We start from the raw sequence: 19121 nt of genomic DNA, 5'->3' as shown, positions 1-19121 counted from the left end.
CACTGCAGCCCCATCGATGTGTTGATCAGCTCCGGCCTTACTGTAGTTGAGGGAGAGATTGTTGTCCCAGCACCACACTGCCAGGTCACTGACCTCCTCCCTGTAGGCTGTCTCATCGTCGCCAGTGATCAGGTCTACCAGCGTTGTGTCATCAGCAAACTTGATGATTGTGTTGGAGTAGTGCACGGCTACGCAGTCCTGGGTGAACAGGTAGTACAGGAGGGGACTAAGCACACACCAGTGTGGGGCCCCATGTTGATGGTCAGCATGGCAGAGGTGATGTTGCCTACCCTCAACATCTGGGGGCGGCCCGTCAGGAAGTCCAGGATCCAGTTGCAGAGGGAAGTGTTCAGTCCCAGCGTCCTTAGCTTGGTGACAAACTTTTAGTGGACAATGTTGAACGCTGAGCTGTAGTCAGTGAACAGCATTCTCACGTAGGCATTCCTCTTATCTCGGTGGGTGAGGGCAGTGTCGAGTGCAATTGAGATTAAGTTGTCTTTGGATCTGTTGGGGCAGTATGCAAATTGGGGTGGATCTATGGTGTCTGGGATGATGGAGTTGATGTGTGCCATAATTAGTCTTTCAAAGCACTTCAGGGCGGTAGTCATTATGGCCTGAAGCCTTAGAGTTATTGGGAACAGGAACGAGGATAGTGAATATGCCTGCCAGCTGATCTGCGTATGCTCTGAGAACATGCTCTTGAATACTGTCTGGCCCCACGTCCTTGAGAGTGTTGACCTGATTAAAGATCTTACTCACGTTGGCCTTGGAGAGCGAGAAAACCCAGTTCTCTGGGTTGGTGGGGGCCCTCAAGCATGAAACGTTGTTATGGTCGAAGCGTGCATAAAATGCATTGAGTTCGTCTGGAAGAGAGGCATCGTTGGACAGAGAGCGTCTTCCTTTGTAATCCGTAATGGACTGTAGGTCGGAGCCTGTATAGTATTATTCCACCTTATAACTTATCGTCCTTTTGATATTTTGCGTAGCGGGACTTCTTGTACTTGTTCCTTTCCTCAGCCATAGCCTCAGGGTTGTAGCCGTAGCCTCTGCGATAGCCCTGTGTGCGGTATCCTTTGTCCCCCATCCTTTCTCTTAGCGCCAACCTCAGTGTTAATCCAGGGCTTTTGTTTGGGGAAGCAGCGACCCTTCACTACGGGGACAACGTCGTGACCCTTCACTACGGGGACAACGTCGTGACCCTTCACTACGGGGACAACGTCGTGACCCTTCACTACGGGGACAACGTCGTGACCCTTCACTACGGGGACAACGTCGCCGATGCATGTCCTTGTGACGGAGGTGGTTCGCTCGTCAATGTAATGTTATTCACTTCACTGTGAAAGGAAAATCAGCACAGGTACTGTTTAATCCATCTCGTGCACTGCAGACAAGCACAGGCATTTGCAGACACACATGCCAATATTATTCTGAGGTTGATTTATAACCGTTTTCGACACAAAGGGCAGGCTTGGGGAGATTCTACAGTCATTGTCATTTCATCAGTGATGGTAAAGCAGTGTTCCTGTATTCAGGCTCCTCCACCACTCTGAGAATGTCCCTGTAAATGTTAGGCTGGTTAAAGAGCACTAAAGACAATAAATCCCAGGCCTGCTCTCCTGATAACGGCGGGTCAGTCTCTTCCTTACAAAAATACTTCTCTCAGCCATTCACAGTAACACCACTCACAGCAAATGGGTCCGTAATCGCTAGTGGAGAAAAATGTCACCACTGTAATGTTCATGAAGGCCACCTCGTCTTGATCCGTCTTTTGTCAACCTTCCATCTTTTTGTCAGTGTCTCGGCCTATTCTTTCGGGAATCAAATATAGCAAACCAAAATGGGCACCTACCTGCACAGCATATTACTGGCCTGCACTGTCATGGGAAGAGATATGAGTGAACTGTCAACCTTTCGACTCATAGCAGACACACAGAAACTCTCTCTCCCTCCACAGTCACCACACACTCACCCTCTTCTGCTCCCTCCATTGACTCCTCAGACGGTCATCTAGCCTGCGTGCAGCCGAGGCCCACTGTGCAGCCAGCCTGCGCATCCTTCTCTTCATGAAACTCAGAGACTCCTTCCCCGTACCCACCTGCTCCAGGAGGGCCCCGATGTCTGACCGGAATGCCGCCTGGAGGACAGGAAAAGGAACATCTACATTTTTTCCCTCCCCTTACTATGTTAATCACTTTGAGCACCTAGAAAAAAGATATATAAGTCCAATACATTAAACACTTAATTAATACATTTAACACCTCCCCAAACCTGTACAAAACAGCCACATGGTAACCACCAGCCCTACTTGGAGTTGAGTGGAGATGGGTGTTATATGAGTACAGCTCTCCCTGTCATACCCATTCCCCCTGAAGGCAAGGCTCTCAGATAGTGTTGCCTGAGGGACTCCTGCCTCATGCTCATAAACAGGCTGCCTTCATTTCACTCCGCATGTTTCCCAGTCCTTTTTAATCGCTGGATCACAGTGCAATCTGAGCAGCCAAGTGCTAATCAATATTGTAACTGCATAAGGGAGCACAGAGGACTTATAAATGGCACATAGACAGTCACACAAACCTCTCCGTCTCTCTCTCTCTCTCACACACACACCCACACACACACACTGGGGACACACACTCCCTCTTTCCTTCCACACACATTCTCTTGCTTATGCACACATACAAAATCAATATGAGATGCATTACTTTCGCACAACAAGTTAATTATTGTTTGGAAAGCAACTTGTAGGTGCCTCTGTGAACGCAGAGGAACACCGGAGAGAAGTCACAGGATTAGTCCAGCTGGATCCAGGCAGGTAATTAGAATCCATGATTAAGCTGCACAGATAATTGAAATGAGCAGCCGACCCATTGGTGTGTAGTGTACAGCGCTCCGGGGAGCAGCAACGAACTAGAACACCTGGCCCTGGTGGACCCAGAAATAACTGGAATGCTGCACTCACAAGAAAAACAGCAACAGCCATGATTCAATGCAGAGGGAGAATAGACTCTGTGAGTGACTGTATATCCACACTCCCCTCCCAGGAGACTGTGTGCCAGTCGGATACAGGGAAATTAGAGCGGAGATGAAATACAAAGACTAGTATCATAGACACAAACTCTGTACACACACACACATACACACTACAGCAGCCCTGTAAACAGCCCATGCCAACCCAGCTATCCCACCTGTCTCTTGGGGAAAGGTTTGTGCGTGGGTGTGGTGGTCTGGTTCCTCCAGGTCAGAGGGGGGCAGAACCACTCCACCTCACTCAGGTAGATGAGGAAGGAGCAGTCGGAGCCGTCCACCCCATAGAAGGCATAGCAGGGGTCTGAGGTCCAGCGGGCACGCATCCACTGAGGGAAAAGGTCAAGGCAGACTCAACTAATGATAAATATATACAGTATCTCTATGTATGAAAGGAGGTCAAAGGGGGTCAAATGTCAGTGTAGAAATTAATGTATTATAGCTAAGGAACCCATGAAATCTGACTTGGACTTGGTCAAGGTCCTTTCATTGATCTGAACACAGCACCAGACATTGATCCTTGTGAAACAAGGCAGGGTTGATTGAAGCTGATCGTAAAGCTGGAGTTGCAGGGTAATAAACGCTCTGGATAAGAGCGTCTGCTAAATGACTTAAATGTAAATGTAAATGTAAACAGTCCAAGAGCAAAAGGACAGAGTGACTGTGGGATCAGGAAAACCACTGTGAAATTGCATGACATGCAGACTTACATCCACCTTGCTGGGGCAGTCTGGGTAGTGAGGGTCTTTGGGCACCTCACACTGTCCTGTTGCGCCATCCTTAACTGTGGGACAAAAACACATGTATTAACAACAAACACCTCCCTATGGGCAGAATCCTTAAAATACCTTCTCATAACTTTGCTATTCAGCCCTATGAGGATAGTGTGGAGCAGTTGGGGCAGAAACCAGGTCATACCTAAAAGGGAGCATATCTTGGCTTTAGCACTAGTCTCTTGTATTAGAGCAGAACTCTCCTGGCCATGGGGATAGAACAGAGTGTTAGACTGTTGGGTTAGTTAACTCTACTGGCCATGGGGATAGAACAGAGTGTTAGACTGTTGGGTTAGTTAACTCTAGTGGCCATGGGGATAGAACAGAGTGTTAGACAGGCTGTTGGGTTCGTTAACTCTACTAGCCTTGGGCATAGAACAGAGTGTTAGCCAGACTGTTGGGTTAGTTAACTCTAGTGACCATGGGGATAGAACAGAGCGTTAGACAGACTGTTGGGTTAGTTAACTCTACTGGCCATGGGGATAGAACAGAGTGTTAGACAGACTGTTGGGTTAGTTAACTCTACTGGCCATGGGGATAGAACAGAGTGTTAGACAGACTGTTGGGTTAGTTAACGCTACTGGCCATGGAGATAGAACAGAGTGTTAGACAGGCCATGGGGATAGAACAGAGTGTTAGCCAGACTGTTGGGTTAGTTAACTCTAGTGGCCATGGGGATAGAACAGAGCGTGAGACAGGTTGTTGGGTTAGTTAACTCTACTGGCCATGGGGATAGAACAGTGTGTTAGACTGTTGGGTTAGTTAACTCTACTGGCCATGGGGATAGAACAGAGCGTTAGACAGACTGTTGGGTTAGTTAACTCTAGTGGCCATGGGGATAGAACAGAGTGTTAGACAGACTGTTGGGTTAGTTAACTCTAGTGGCCATGGGGATAGAACAGAGTGTTAGACAGGCCATGGGGATAGAACAGAGCGTTTGACAGACTGTTGGGTTAGTTAAGTCTAGTGGCTATGGGGATAGAACAGAGTGTTAGACAGGCTGTTGGGTTAGTTAAGTCTAGTGGCTATGGGGATAGAACAGAGTGTTAGACAGGCCATGGGGATAGAACAGAGTGTTAGACAGACTGTTGGGTCAGTTAACTCTAGTGGCCATGGGGATAGAACAGAGCGTTAGACAGACTGTTGGGTTAGTTAAGTCTAGTGGCTATGGGGATAGAACAGAGTGTTAGACAGGCCATGGGGATAGAACAGAGTGTTAGACAGACTGTTGGGTCAGTTAACTCTAGTGGCCATGGGGATAGAACAGAGCGTTAGACAGACTGTTGGGTTAGTTAAGTCTAGTGGCCATGGGGATTGAACAGAGCGTTAGACAGGCTGTTGGGTTAATTATCAGCCACTTCTGAAAGCCTGGCTTCCCTTGCTGATATCTGATGCCTACTGAGAACAGTGGATAGACAACACTGTGTGGGCTTGATTAATAAAATCCCCTCTTTCCCCCACGTTCCTCTCTCCCTAGTCTCACTCCTTCATTCCCTCTCTCCCTAGTCTCACTCCTTCATTCCCTCTCTCCCTAGTCTCACTCCTTCATTCCCTCTCTCCCTAGTCTCACTCCTTCATTCCCTCTCTCCCTAGTTGCACTCCTTCATTCCCTAGTCTCACTCCTTCATTCCCTCTCTCCCTAGTCTCACTCCTTCATTCCCTCTCTCCCTAGTCTCACTCCTTCATTCCCTCTCTCCCTAGTCTCACTCCTTCATTCCCTCTCTCCCTAGTCTCACTCCTTCATTCCCTCTCTCCCTAGTCTCACTCCTTCATTCCCTCTCTCCCTAGTCTCACTCCTTCATTCCCTCTCTCCCTAGTCTCACTCCTTCATTCCCTCTCTCCCTAGTCTCACTCCTTCATTCCCTCTCTCCCTAGTCTCACTCCTTCATTCCCTCTCTCCCCAGTCTCACTCTTTCATTCCCTCTCTCCCCAATCTCACTCCTTCATTCCCTCTCTCCCTAGTCTCACTCCTTCATTCCCTCTCTCCCCAATCTCACTCCTTCATTCCCTCTCTCCCTAGTCTCACTCCTTCATTCCCTCTCTCCCCAGTCTCACTCCTTCATTCCCCTCTCCCCAGTCTCACTCCTTCATTCCCTCTCTCCCCAGTCTCACTCCTTCATTCCCTCTCTCCCTAGTTGCACTCCTTCATTCCCTAGTCTCACTCCTTCATTCCCTCTCTCCCTAGTCTCACTCCTTCATTCCCTCTCTCCCCAGTCTCACTCCTTCATTCCCTCTCTCCCCAGTCTCACTCCTTCATTCCCTCTCTCCCTAGTTGCACTCCTCATTCCCAGTCTCACTCCTTCATTCCCTCTCTCCCTAGTCTCACTCCTTCATTCCCTCTCTCCCTAGTCTCACTCCTTCATTCCCTCTCTCCCCAGTCTCACTCCTTCATTCCCTCTCCCCAGTCTCACTCCTTCATTCCCTCTCTCCCCAGTCTCACTCCTTCATTCCCTCTCTCCCCAGTCTTCCTTCATTCCCTCTCCCCAGTCTCACTCCTTCATTCCCCTCTCCCCAGTCTCACTCCTTCATTCCCTCTCTCCCTAGTTGCACTCCTTCATTCCCTAGTCTCACTCCTTCATTCCCTCTCTCCCCAGTCTCACTCCTTCATTCCCTCTCTCCCCAGTCTCACTCCTTCATTCCCTCTCTCCCCAGTCTCACTCCTTCATTCCCTCTCCCCAGTCTCACTCCTTCATTCCCTCTCTCCCCAGTCTCACTCCTTCATTCCCTCTCTCCCCAGTCTCACTCCTTCATTCCCTCTCTCCCTAGTCTCACTCCTTCATTCTCTCTCTCCCTAGTCTCACTCCTTCATTCCCTCTCTACCCGGCCTTCCTCCCTCGTCGGCAGCCAGCTCCAATTAGCCTAATTAAAGAGAGCAGAAGCTGTTCCTCTAGCAGCGTGCTGCCAAGCCTGGGTGAGCGCAATCACAGACAAAGGATTAGCAGCCATTCTATTTGATTACCATTATAACTACAGCAGTCACCGTGTGGAGCGCTAACACTAGCGGTGTCACTAAATTAGCCAGGGGATTAGGTTCTGGTAGCAAAAACAGTCTCTACAGAATAGGACATGTCTGCTTTACTCAATGACAAGGCAAATAATGACAATATGCAAAGTCTATAATTGGCTTTCTAATGTGTCGGCTAGTGGAGTTAGTCTCGCTTTGCATGTAAGTAGCCTGCTGTATCTCTTGCTCAAACAGAACAGGAGCACAATGAACTGAGCAGAGGACAGCTAATTGAAGAAAGCTGACAGTCTCAGATCTTCTTAACTAGAGGGGAATTCATCAGCATACACTGAACATCATGTAGTGTTATTTATAATTATGCTGAGACAGGGAGATAGAGTCCTCCTGCAGCGTAGCTCTCTTCACAAAGACAGAAATGGAGACTCATCTGAAGTACTGTCATAAATGCTGCCTGTCATGTTCAATAGGGTCTTACAGTGTGGCAGACATACACAACTACCTTTCAAATGTGAAGAGTGGTCAGATGTGTGTGTGTCTTTTGTACCTCTGTTGGTGGCCATGCTGCGCTGTAGGATCTGCTCCACCTTCACAGCCATGTCAGACATGTTCTGGGCGATAGCCTGGATCCTCTCCACCAGACCAATCGGCTGGATCCTGCCAACACACACACAGACACAGGGAAATGACTATCAATCGGGCACATGCAGGCACAGGTGAATGAAGTGTTAGGCATGTCTTCTCTTTCTTACTGACCTGATCATTTCTGCCATCTCTTTCCCCGTGACAACCCACCGGGCACACACTGGTTGAATGGATTGTTTTTTTTCCTAGTCATTTCAATGAAATTATGTTGAACCAACGTGGAATAGATGTTGAATTGATGTCTGTGCCCAGTGGGAATGCACATTCAATCTTTATCCTTAATCTCAATCCTTAAACTCCCTCGAAACATCTAGAAAAAGAAACGTAGAAGGCTACTTCTTTCATCGAAGTCCACCCTCCTACTGTATACGCTTACTGTTTCCTCCCAAAAGAGAAGAGCTTCAACAAGTAGAGGAAATTATAATTGTGTGGAACTTGGCTGGAGCGTGAAATAAAAAAGCTTTTAAACTCTGACACAATTTATTTGTTGAGGTGAAAAAGTGACTCAGCACATTAAAGCCAGTCCCTGGGAGACAGAGAACAGAGCGCAATTAGGTTGTTAGCAAATGCCTTTTATGGCAGCTGACTGCCATGGCTTGTTGTTGCCATGTTAGTGTTGGCAAAACAATCAGAAGAGAGAGAGTGAGAAAAAAAGAAAGAGAAAAGGAGAGAGCAATAAAAAGAGGGAGATAGCTGTGAGTTCAGGGCTATTTCAGGCACTAGCAGTGAAAACTGGAAGGTGCCCAGGGAACTCCAAGCTGAAGCATTATGGCAGCAACATTTTGAACTTGCTTTGGCTCCCTTCCGATAAAGACAGAAATCTCAGCCCTCGCTGATGTAGCATAAAGGTCCAAAAGAGGCACAGAGATTTCCAGCTGTCCTTATGGAGCCATGATGATTGTGTATAATCTCTATGCAGTCAGTCAGCCGCCTGGGCCCCACAGTATAAAAGAACAGTGCTCCTGTGTGTGCTGTAGAGAACTGAGGACTAAACGTTCTCACGGGCATAGCCATGGTTAAGCAAGGCCCCCGAGACAGAATCATCACCAGTCCATTCAGCCTCTATCTGTTACTTCTACACTGGGTCTTCCCAAGGCTGCTGTGACCTGGTCAGGGAAGCTGAGGACCCTCCAATAGGAAGGATGCTGGTCTTAAGGAGTACTACTGTACTACAGATGGACTCTGCAGAGCTGAAGACACTGTTTAACAGGGAGTATCAACCAGAGCCAAATCAATAGCTGGGGTCTAACAGCCCTGTCATATCAATGAGACACTGACTGTACACAGTGGTCAACACTGGCCTTTGGCTTTTGTTCAAACTCTACACTTTATCTAACATATGCATTTAAATTCATGGTTGGGAGTTTTTTTGGGGGGGAAGAAATGGGCAATGGTTTAGACCAGGGCTTTTGGTGTAAGTGTATGAGCATGGGTATGGTATGTGTGTCTAAAATGCTGCACTACTTCACTTGACCATGTACTGCCCTACGGGCAAGTGTTAGACATCACTCCCTATTCCCTCCTATGAGGCAGCATGTCAGAACAGATGAGAGCCAGACACAGACAGAGTGGTCCTCTGCACAGCACCAGACTGCAACACAGACTGATCAGTATAGGAAACATTGCTGTGGCCAGACAGAGAATCCTGTCCACCCTCTATAGAACACCACTAATACATTTACAATGGGTGTCTGGCCCTGGAGAACCATATACAGCATTAAAGAGAGAGAGACGGCTGATTCCTTTTTAAAGACCTAACAGTGGACTCTGAATGGCTCTGGGGTCTTTGTTTGTATCTGTTAAACTGCACCTTGGCTAAATTCTGAGCAGGTCACCAAGCAGACTAGACTTTATTACCAAAGGCAAACTGCTGAAGCCTAGAAATGCTCCCCCTTTTTCAGAATCGCTTACAGTTAGGCTGACTTAAACAGCAATGAATGGCCTCTTTCCGGCAACATTTAGGAAGAAAATCCTCATCATTTCTATAGTACCTCCCAAAGAAGCCAATTAGATGCCTGTACTGTACATTATATAATGTGAATAGTGGGAGTTATTTATGTTCTAACAATACTGTCTACTCTGGTGGTTAGAATCCATATCAAACATCCACAACTGTGAATCCTGGCAGTTAGCTCAACTCTCAGACATAGTTTGAGCAGGGATTATTTTCCTGGTGTGAGACAGTGAGTGTAGGAGCAGGGATGTCCAGAAGCGATGGTCAGAGTGTCAGACCCCGGCAGGAGGGAGCCTCTCAACCCCCTGTATGAGAGAGGTCCGTTGCCATGGAGACAGAAGAGCAAACTCCAGGTTGTTAGCCTCTGCATGTCTGGTAGCGCAGCATCCCTGTCTGACTGTCCAAGTCCACCCAATAACAAGGCAAATAGATAGGAAAATGTTGAGACTAACGAGACAAATTCTAGTTTAAATATTCTCCAATTATTTGTTTATATGCAGACAAATACATGCATACACCATACATTATGTAATGGCAGGCCTGCTACCAAACCTCAGAACCCTACCTGTCCAGTGCTGAGCTGAGCTCATCCAGTCTGTGGGAGTCTGTGGTGGTGTTGCCCAGTTTGGATAAAGTGTCCATCCTCTTCATGATGACCTCCAGCATATCACTGATCTTCCTCAGCACCCCGCGAGACTCTGGACCTCCCATCACTGCCAACACACAGACACATACAGTAGGTCAGATAAGAGCACAAGGGCTGGGGTCAATTCAATTTGAAGGCTGTCAATTCAGGAAGTAAACTTAAATAACAATTCAAAATGTGGAAAAACTGCATCTATTTCTAATGACTTCTCAAACTGAGGACTAGTTAAAAACTGAAGACTAAAAGCTACTTTTTTTAATGTTTCAATGTTTTTTATTTGTTTTTTAATTAAAACCACTTTCTGAATTCATCCAAGAAGAGCAAAATACTGTTAAATAGAATACAGGCGTAACTGAATGACAACAGAGACCGAATACAATATGGAATTTTATTGAATATTTTCAGGTAGGATAGTGTGTGGTAGGCCTCGTCTCAGAGGAATGTTCCTCAGGGCCAGATGCTGATGACAGGTTGCCCTATGCTGGGCAGTTGGCATCAAGCCCCCCCACCCACTGGGAGAACGGGGATCCGATGACGGGCCTTCAGTTGGTGGTGGTAGGGAGGTCGTTGGAAGACTGTTGCTGCAAAACAGCAAGTGGGAGACGCAAGGTTTGAGATTCATGCCCATAGACCCTTTTCCAGTACACGACACACTGACTTCACGCACAGATGCACGAGACGCTTGGCTGCAGTAAGAAAGCCATCGCCATCTGCGCCTATTCAACCGAGCCTAGATTTGTTTTTATTACTTCTGAACAACAACAAAAAAACATTTTGGGGTTTTCAAATGCCTTCAATGATGTTTTGATTCTTGCTTGAACAGCCGCTAAGATTATATTTGGTTGTGATCTTTGCAAAATAACTATTTTGGATGCAGCACTTGTTAGCTAGAATGCTAACACTCATTGATATAGTCTGTAGCAAAAGCTAAGCAATTGTAGTGGTTATGGTTGAAGTGTTTTCTAAGTATAATACAGTTGATTTGCGATGATGACACAAACATTATGTTAAACAGGACATTCATACAAGCCTTAAAATCCAATTATAATCCAAAAGTAGTGTGAAATGCACTCATAACCAACATGTAAATAGAGGCTTTTTTTTGCTGGCTTTCTCTGAGAAACCCGTGTTCTGCAACCAACTTGCGCACATCGCACTCGTGCGGCAATGTTTGCAAACACAGAAAGGGGTCTACTGGTTGAAAGAGATTAATTAAAGTAATTATTACATGAGTGAGTCCATAGGTTAATCCGCAACCGTGGTGGAATTGCCTTAGTGTGCCATGATCATAGGGTGAAGTTACAGTGGGGCAAAAAAGTATTTAGTCAGCCACCAATTGTGCAAGTTCTCCCACTTAAAGATGAGAGAGGCCTGTAATTTTCATCATAGGTACACTTCAACTATGACAAACAAAATGAGGGAAAAAAAATCCAGAAAACCACATTGTAGGATTTTTAATGAATTTATTTGCAAATTATGGTGGAAAATAAGTATTTGGTCATCTACAAACAAGCAAGATTTCTGGCTCTCACAGACCTGTAACAACTTCTTTAAGAGGCTCCTCTGTCCTGTACTCGTTACCTGTATTAATGGCACCTGTTTGAACTTGTTATCAGTATAAAAGACACCTGTCCACAACCTCAAACAGTCACACTCCAAACTCCACTATGGCCAAGACCAAAGAGCTGTCAAAGGACACCAGAAACAACATTGTAGACCTCCACCAGGCTGGGAAGACTGAATCTGCAATAGGTAAGCAGCTTGGTTTGAAGAAATCAACTGTGGGAGCAATTATTAGGAAATGGAAGACATACAAGACCACTGATAATCTCCCTCGATCTGGGGCTCCACGCAAGATCTCACCCCGTGGGGTCAAAATGATCACAAGAACGGTGAGCAAGAATCCCAGAACCACACGGGGGGACCTAGTGAATGACCTGCAGAGGGCTGGGACCAAAGTAACAAAGCCTACCATCAGTAACACACTACGCCGCCAGGGACTCAAATCCTGCAGTGCCAGACGTGTCCCCCTGCTTAAGTCAGTACATGTCCAGGCCCGTCTGAAGTTTGCTAGAGAGCATTTGGATGATCCAGAAGAAGATTGGGAGAATGTCATATGGTCAGATCAAACCAAAATAACTTTTTGGTAAAAACTCAACTCGCCGTGTTTGGAGGACAAAGAATGCTGAGTTGCATCCAAAGAACACCATACCTACTGTGAAGCATGGGGGTGGAAACATCATGCTTTGGGGCTGTTTTTCTGCAAAGAGACCAGGACGACTGATCCGTGTAAAGGAAATAATGAATGGGGCCATGTATCGTGAGATTTTGAGTGAAAACCTCCTTCCATCAGCAAGGGCATTGAAGATGAAACATGGCTGGGTCTTTCAGCATGACAATGATCCCAAACACACCGTCCGGGCAACGAAGGAGTGGCTTCGTAAGAAGCATTTCAAGGTCCTGGAGTGGCCTAGCCAGTCTCCAGATCTCAACCCCATAGAAAATCTTTGGAGGGAGTTGAAAGTCCGTGTTGCCCAGCAACAGCCCCAAAACATCACTGCTCTAGAGGAGATCTGCATGGAGGAATGGGTCAAAATACCAGCAACAGTGTGTGAAAAACTTGTGAAGACTTACAGAAAAAGTTTGACCTCTGTCATTGCCAACAAAGGGTATATAAACTTTTGTTATTGACCAAATACTTATTTTCCATCATAATTTGCAAATAAATTCACTAAAAATCCTACAATGTGATTTTCTGGATTTTTTTTCTCATTTTGTCTGTCATAGTTGAAGTGTACCTATGATGAAAATTACAGGCCTCATCTTTTTAAGTGGGAGAACTTGCACAATTGGTGGCTGACTAAATACTTTTTTGCCCCACTGTAATAGGTGAATGACATTCCACACGCTTGCTAATAGTAAAGGAGGAGGAGACCTGAAGCTATGCTGATGAGGTAATGTTACAGGCACTACCCTATAAATACCGGCTATACTGATGAGGTAATGTTACAGGCACTACCCTATAAATACCGGCTATACTGATGAGGTAATATAACAGGCACTACCCTATAAATACCGGTTCTCCGGGGCCTGATTGGTGTCACAGTTTTCCCCCATCCCTAGCAAACACAACTGATTTAAACTAATTGCATTTTTAACTGAATATCATGATCAGATGATTATTGGAGTCAGGTGTGTTAGCTGGGGCAAAAGTGTGACACCAATCAGGCCCCCGAGGACTGGAGTTGCCCTGGGCTATGCTGATGAGTGAGATAGTGATGTGAATTATATGAGCGAGCGAGCGGGCAGGCAAGCAGGCGGGCAGGCGGGCAGGCGGGCGGGCAGGCGGGCAGGCGGGCGGGCAGGCGGGCAGGCAGGCGGGCAGGCAGGCGGGCAGGCAGGCGGGCAGGCAGGCAGACAGCCAGACAGGTGATAGAGATCTGTTGTGTGGTTAACTGATATATTGACAAAGAGAACTGCCAATTAAATCAGACATGTTGGAAGTACAAGCACCATTGCCTCTGATCCATACTGTCAGCATATCAGCATCATCCAAAATGAGTTAATCTAACTAAACAATCAATCGATGGGCTAAATACAACACAGAGCCTAGGGGACAATCCTCCTGCTTCCCCACTCCCATGGCCTATCCATTCTACAATATGAAGAATAAATTAAATCTAGAATCAGCTTCCTATTTCTCAACAAGGCACCCTTCACTCATGCTGCCAAACATACCCTCGTAAAACTGACTATCCTACCAATCCTTGACTTCGGCAATGTAATTTACAAAATAGCCTTCGACACTCTACTCAACTAATTGGATGCAGTCTATCACAGTGCCATCCTTTTTGTCACCAAAGCCCCATATACAACCCACCACTGCGACCTGTACACTCTCGTTGGTTGGCCCTCGCTTCATACTCGTCGCCAAACCCACTGGCTCCAGGTCATCTACAAGTCTTTGCTAGGTGAAGCCCCACCTTATCTCAGCTCACTGGTCACCATAGCAGCACCCACCCGTTGCACGCGCTCCAGCAGGTATATTTAACTGGTCACCCCCAAAACCAATTCCTCCTTTGGCCGCCTTTCCTTCCATTTCTCTGCTGCCAATGACTGGAACGAACTGCAAAAATCACTGAAGCTAACTTTAAGCACCAGCTGTCAGAGCACCTCACAGAACACAGCACCTGTACATAACCCATCTATAAATAGCCCATCAAACTACCTCATCCTCATACTGTATTTATTTATTTATTTTGCTCCTTTGCACCCCAGTATCTCTACTTGCACATTCTGCAAATCTAGCACTCCAGTGTTTAATTGCTATAATGTAATTACTTCGCAAGTATGGCCTATTTATTGCCTTACCTCCCTTATCTTTCCTCATTTGCACACACTTTATATAGACTTTTTCTACTGTATGTTTGATTATTCCACGTGTAACTCTGTGTTGTTGTATGTGTCAAACTGCTTTGCTTTATCATGGCCAGGTCACAGTTGTAAATGAGAACTTGTTGTCAACTAGCCTACCTGGTTAAATAAAGGTGAAATAAAAACATTTAAAAAATGAAGCTTAATGCCTTTTCAAAGGCTGCGTCACAATACAGATTCACTCAAGATTGCATTTGAAATGCAATGCATTGCAGACAGATGTTGCATGAATAGTTCAGCCAGGCCCTGAGGTATTTTCGGTGCACCTTGACAAAACAACATCCAGGAGTTTCTCTATTTTATTTATTTAACCTTTATTTAACTAGGCAAGTGACCAAGAACAAATTCGTATTTACGATGACGGCCTACTAAAAGGCAAAAGGCCTCCTGCGGGGACGGGATTAGAAAAATTCAAAAACACCTTCATTTGACCTTCATTACTGAGGCAGAGAACACAGTGACAAACAGGAAGGGAACAAATTAGGCTGACGTTTTTGTTTTTCCCTTCTCTCTCGGCTCCAATTACCCATGACCCAGAGAGAGCAAGGGAACCAGAATGATGCCGTTAGCCCTCACCTGGTCAATGAAAGAGCCCATAGCTATTAGACCAGGGTCAACTCAGTTCTCCACCACACCACACTCACATGTCACAGTCATGCTCTCCCTTATGTTTACCTAATTACTCTGCTCGAACTCCACAATGGAGAATGTATTAACTAAAGAGCACACCCAAGTCAAACAGAATGTTGAATCAATATAACCAGCTCAGCAGTTAAATGAGAATAGTCCAGCTTCTGGTTAACAAGCTGGTAAAAGTGGAGTGTTCCTTTTTTAGGTCATTGTACCAAAAGTCTAGATGCAAAAATGAATAATAGCCTTATCCTTACCTACAGTGCCTTGCGAAAGTATTCGGCCCCCTTGAACTTTGCGACCTTTTGCCACATTTCAGGCTTCAAACATAAAGATATAAAACTGTATTTTTTTGTGAAGAATCAACAACAAGTGGGACACAATCATGAAGTGGAACGACATTTATTGGATATTTCAAATTTTTTAACAAATCAAAAACTGAAAAATTGGGCGTGCAAAATTATTCAGCCCCCTTAAGTTAATACTTTGTAGCGCCACCTTTTGCTGCGATTACAGCTATAAGTCGCTTGGGGTATGTCTCGATCAGTTTTGCACATCGAGAGACTGAAATTTTTTCCCATTCCTCCTTGCAAAACAGCTCGAGCTCAGTGAGGTTGGATGGAGAGCATTTGTGAACAGCAGTTTTCAGTTCTTTCCACAGATTCTGATTGGATTCAGGTCTGGACTTTGACTTGGCCATTCTAACACCTGGATATGTTTATTTTTGAACCATTCCATTGTAGAGTTTGCTTTATGTTTTGGATCATTGTCTTGTTGGAAGACAAATCTCCGTCCCAGTTTCAGGTCTTTTGCAGACTCCATCAGGTTTCCTTCCAGAATGGTCCTGTATTTGGCTCCATCCATCTTCCCATCAATTTTAACCATCTTCCCTGTCCCTGCTGAAGAAAAGCAGGCCCAAACCATGATGCTGCCACCACCATGTTTGAAAGTGGGTATGATGTGTTCAGGGTGATGAGCTGTGTTGCTTTTATGCCAAACATAACGTTTTGCATTGTTGCCAAAAAGTTCAATTTTGGTTTCATCTGACCAGAGCACCTTCTTCCACATGTTTGGTGTGTCTCCCAGGTGGCTTGTGGCAAACTTTAAACAACACTTTTTATGGATATCTTTAAGAAATGGCTTCCTTCTTGCCACTCTTCCATAAAGGCCAGATTTGAACTTCTGGAGAGAGTTTGCTGCACTGAAAGTAAAGGGGCTGAATAATTTTGCACGCCCAATTTTTCAGTTTTTGATTTGTTAAAAAAGTTTGAAATATCCAATAAATGTCGTTCCACTTCATGATTGTGTCCCACTTGTTGTTGATTCTTCACAAAAAAATACAGTTTTATATCTTTATGTTTGAAGCCTGAAATGTGGCAAAAGGTCGCAAAGTTCAAGGGGGCCGAATACTTTCACAAGGCACTGTATGTCTGACAGTCTGAGTCGTTAAGAACACTGACACTAATCGACAACAGCCCCAAAATGCTGTGACTGTGGTGTGAATGAAATAGAGCTTAACCTTTATGTGGTCATTCATCAAGCGTATTAGGCTCTTAAAAATGCATTGTGTGCAAACTCACTTGCTTTCACTGTCAGACTTCATTTGTCACCGTCTAAGAGAAAGTCACCTTTGTCAGAAAAAAAGAAACAGTTTTAAATTAAACCACACAACAAAACAAACTCAGGAGTAAGTACTTAATCAGGGGAGAAACTGATTAGAATGGAATTGATCTTCCTGCACTGGAGATTCACGGTGTGTGTGTGTGTGTGTGTGTGTGTGTGTGTACAAGTGTGCCCCTGTGACATGTGTGTAAATATACAGACACGCTTTTATCTAAAATGTTTTCCTGTCATGGTTCCATCTTCCATACCTGTCTAGAGTGAACAAATAAAACAGGCTAGACAGGCTTCTCTTCATTCACGAAGGCTGACAGCAGGGGATGTTCATACAGTTGAAGTCGGAAGTTAACATACACCTTAGCCAAATGCATTTAAACATTTTCGCAATTCCTGACGTTTAATCCGAGTAAAAATACCCTGTCTTAGGTCAGTTAGGATCACAACTTTATTTTAACAATGTGAAATGTCAGAATTATAGTAGAGAGAATGATTTATTTCAGCTTTTATTTATTTCATCACATTCCCGGTGGGTCAGAAGTTTACATACATTCAATTGGTATTTGGTAGCATTGCCTTTAAATTGTTTAACTTGGATCAAACGTTTCGGGTAGCCTTCCACAAGCTTCCCGCAATAAGTTGGATGAATTTTGGCCCATTCCTCCTGACAGAGCTGGTGTGACTGAGTCAGGTTTGTAGGCCTCCTTGCTCGCACACGCTTTTTCAGTTCTGCCCACACATTTTCTATAGGATTGAGGTCATGGCTTTGTGATGGCCACTCCAATACCTTGACTTTGTTGTCCTTAAACCATTTTGTTACAACTTTGAAAGTATGCTTGGGGTCTTTGTCCATTTGGAAGACCCACTTGCGACCAAGATTTAACTTCCTGACTGGTGTCTTGAGATGTTGCTTCAATATATCCACATAATTTTACTACCTCATGATGCCATCTATTTTGTGAAGTGCACCAGTCCCTCCTGCAGCAAAGCACCCCCACAACATGATGCTGCCACCCCCGTGCTTCATGGTTAGGATGATGTTTTTCATTTTGCAAGCCTCCCCCTTTTCCCTCCAAAACATAACATTGGTCATTATGGCCAAACAGTTCTATTTTTGTTTCATCCGACCAGAGGACATTTCTCCATAAAGTATGATTTTTGTCCCCATGTGCAGTTGCAAACCGTAGTCTGGCTTTTTAATGGCGGTTTTGGAGCAGTGGCTTCTTCCTTGCTGAGTGGCCTTTCAGGTTATGTAAATAAAGGACTCATTTTAGTGTAGATATAGATACTTTGTACCTGTTTCCTCCAGCATCTTCACAAGGTTCTTTGCTGTTGTTCTGGGATTGATTTGCACTTTTCGTACTAAAGTACGTTCATCTCTAGGAGACAGAACGCGTGTCCTTCGTGAGCGGTATGATGGCTGCGTTGTCCCACGGTGTTTATACTTGCGTACTATTGTTTGTACAGATGAACGTGGTACCTTCAAGCGTTTGGAATTTGCTCCCAAGGATGAACCAAAATTGTGGAGGTCTTGGCTGATTTCTTTTGATTGTCCCTTGATGTCAAGTAAAGAGGCACTGAGTTTGAAGGTAGGCCGTGAAATACATCCACAGGTGCACCTCCAATTGACTCAAATGATGTCAATTAGCCTATCAGAAGCTTCTAAAGCCATGACATCATTTTCTGGACTTTTCCAAGCTGTTTAAAAGGCACAGTCAACTTAGTGTATGTCAACTTCTGACCCACTGGAATTGTGATACAGTGAATTTTTAATGAAATCATCTGTCTGTAAGCAATTGTTGGTAAAATTACTTGTGTCATGCACAAAGTATATGTCCTAACCGACTTGCCAAAACTATAGTTTGTTAACAAGAAATTTGTGGAGTGGTTGAAAAACGAGTAATGACTCCAACCTAAGTGTATGTAAACTTCCGACTTCAACTGTACATCCATTTAAATGAAATCCCCAGACTGGACCAGTTTGGGAAAATCATGACTCAAAGGAGAGAGAGAGAGATCTGTAATGTACAGAAACACTTCAAAAGAACATCTCACTTATTTTCCTGGTAATAACTGTTATAGAATGCTGAAATACAGCATATGCTCGCCTTACAGTAATGCTAGGGATTGAAATAATTCAACAATAGGCTTACAGAGACGGTCTCTCAACCAGAGTCGAGGCTATAAAGCAGGTGCCAAGTTCCAGGGAGGCTCTTCCTGCCGATTGGAGTCTAAACACTGCCCCTGGGCTATGAGTCTAGGTGGAACTGGAACGTAGCTTCCCAATAACGACGTTTCTCACACGTCTCGCCCATAAATCATCATTATGGAAACTAACACCCCTCCCACGCAGTACATTTTAAAAATTATTTGATATATGTTCGCAATCTATTGTTCATCAGCTACCTCTATGTATTGCTCCAGCGACTAGCCTAT

General features: G+C 45.1%; 1 protein-coding gene across 1 annotated transcript in view; it reads right to left on the bottom strand.

Moving 5' to 3' along the window:
- Window positions 1-19121, bottom strand: part of LOC135554347 (alpha-1,6-mannosylglycoprotein 6-beta-N-acetylglucosaminyltransferase B-like) — a 94558-nt gene that overhangs the window by 51892 nt on the left and 23545 nt on the right. Inside the window, exons 3-7 of the mRNA XM_064986611.1 lie at window positions 9924-10071; window positions 7307-7416; window positions 3735-3808; window positions 3186-3353; window positions 1970-2134 (exon numbers count right to left, since the gene is read on the bottom strand). Coding sequence (XP_064842683.1) covers window positions 1970-2134; window positions 3186-3353; window positions 3735-3808; window positions 7307-7416; window positions 9924-10071 — 665 coding nt within the window. The remainder of the gene's footprint in view (window positions 1-1969; window positions 2135-3185; window positions 3354-3734; window positions 3809-7306; window positions 7417-9923; window positions 10072-19121) is intronic.

The sequence above is a fragment of the Oncorhynchus masou genome, chromosome 14 (genome assembly GCF_036934945.1).
Source record: "Oncorhynchus masou masou isolate Uvic2021 chromosome 14, UVic_Omas_1.1, whole genome shotgun sequence".
Taxonomy (NCBI): Eukaryota; Metazoa; Chordata; class Actinopteri; order Salmoniformes; family Salmonidae; genus Oncorhynchus; species Oncorhynchus masou.
The sequence above is the reverse complement of the archived record's forward strand: the minus strand, read 5'-3'. Positions and strand labels throughout refer to the sequence as shown.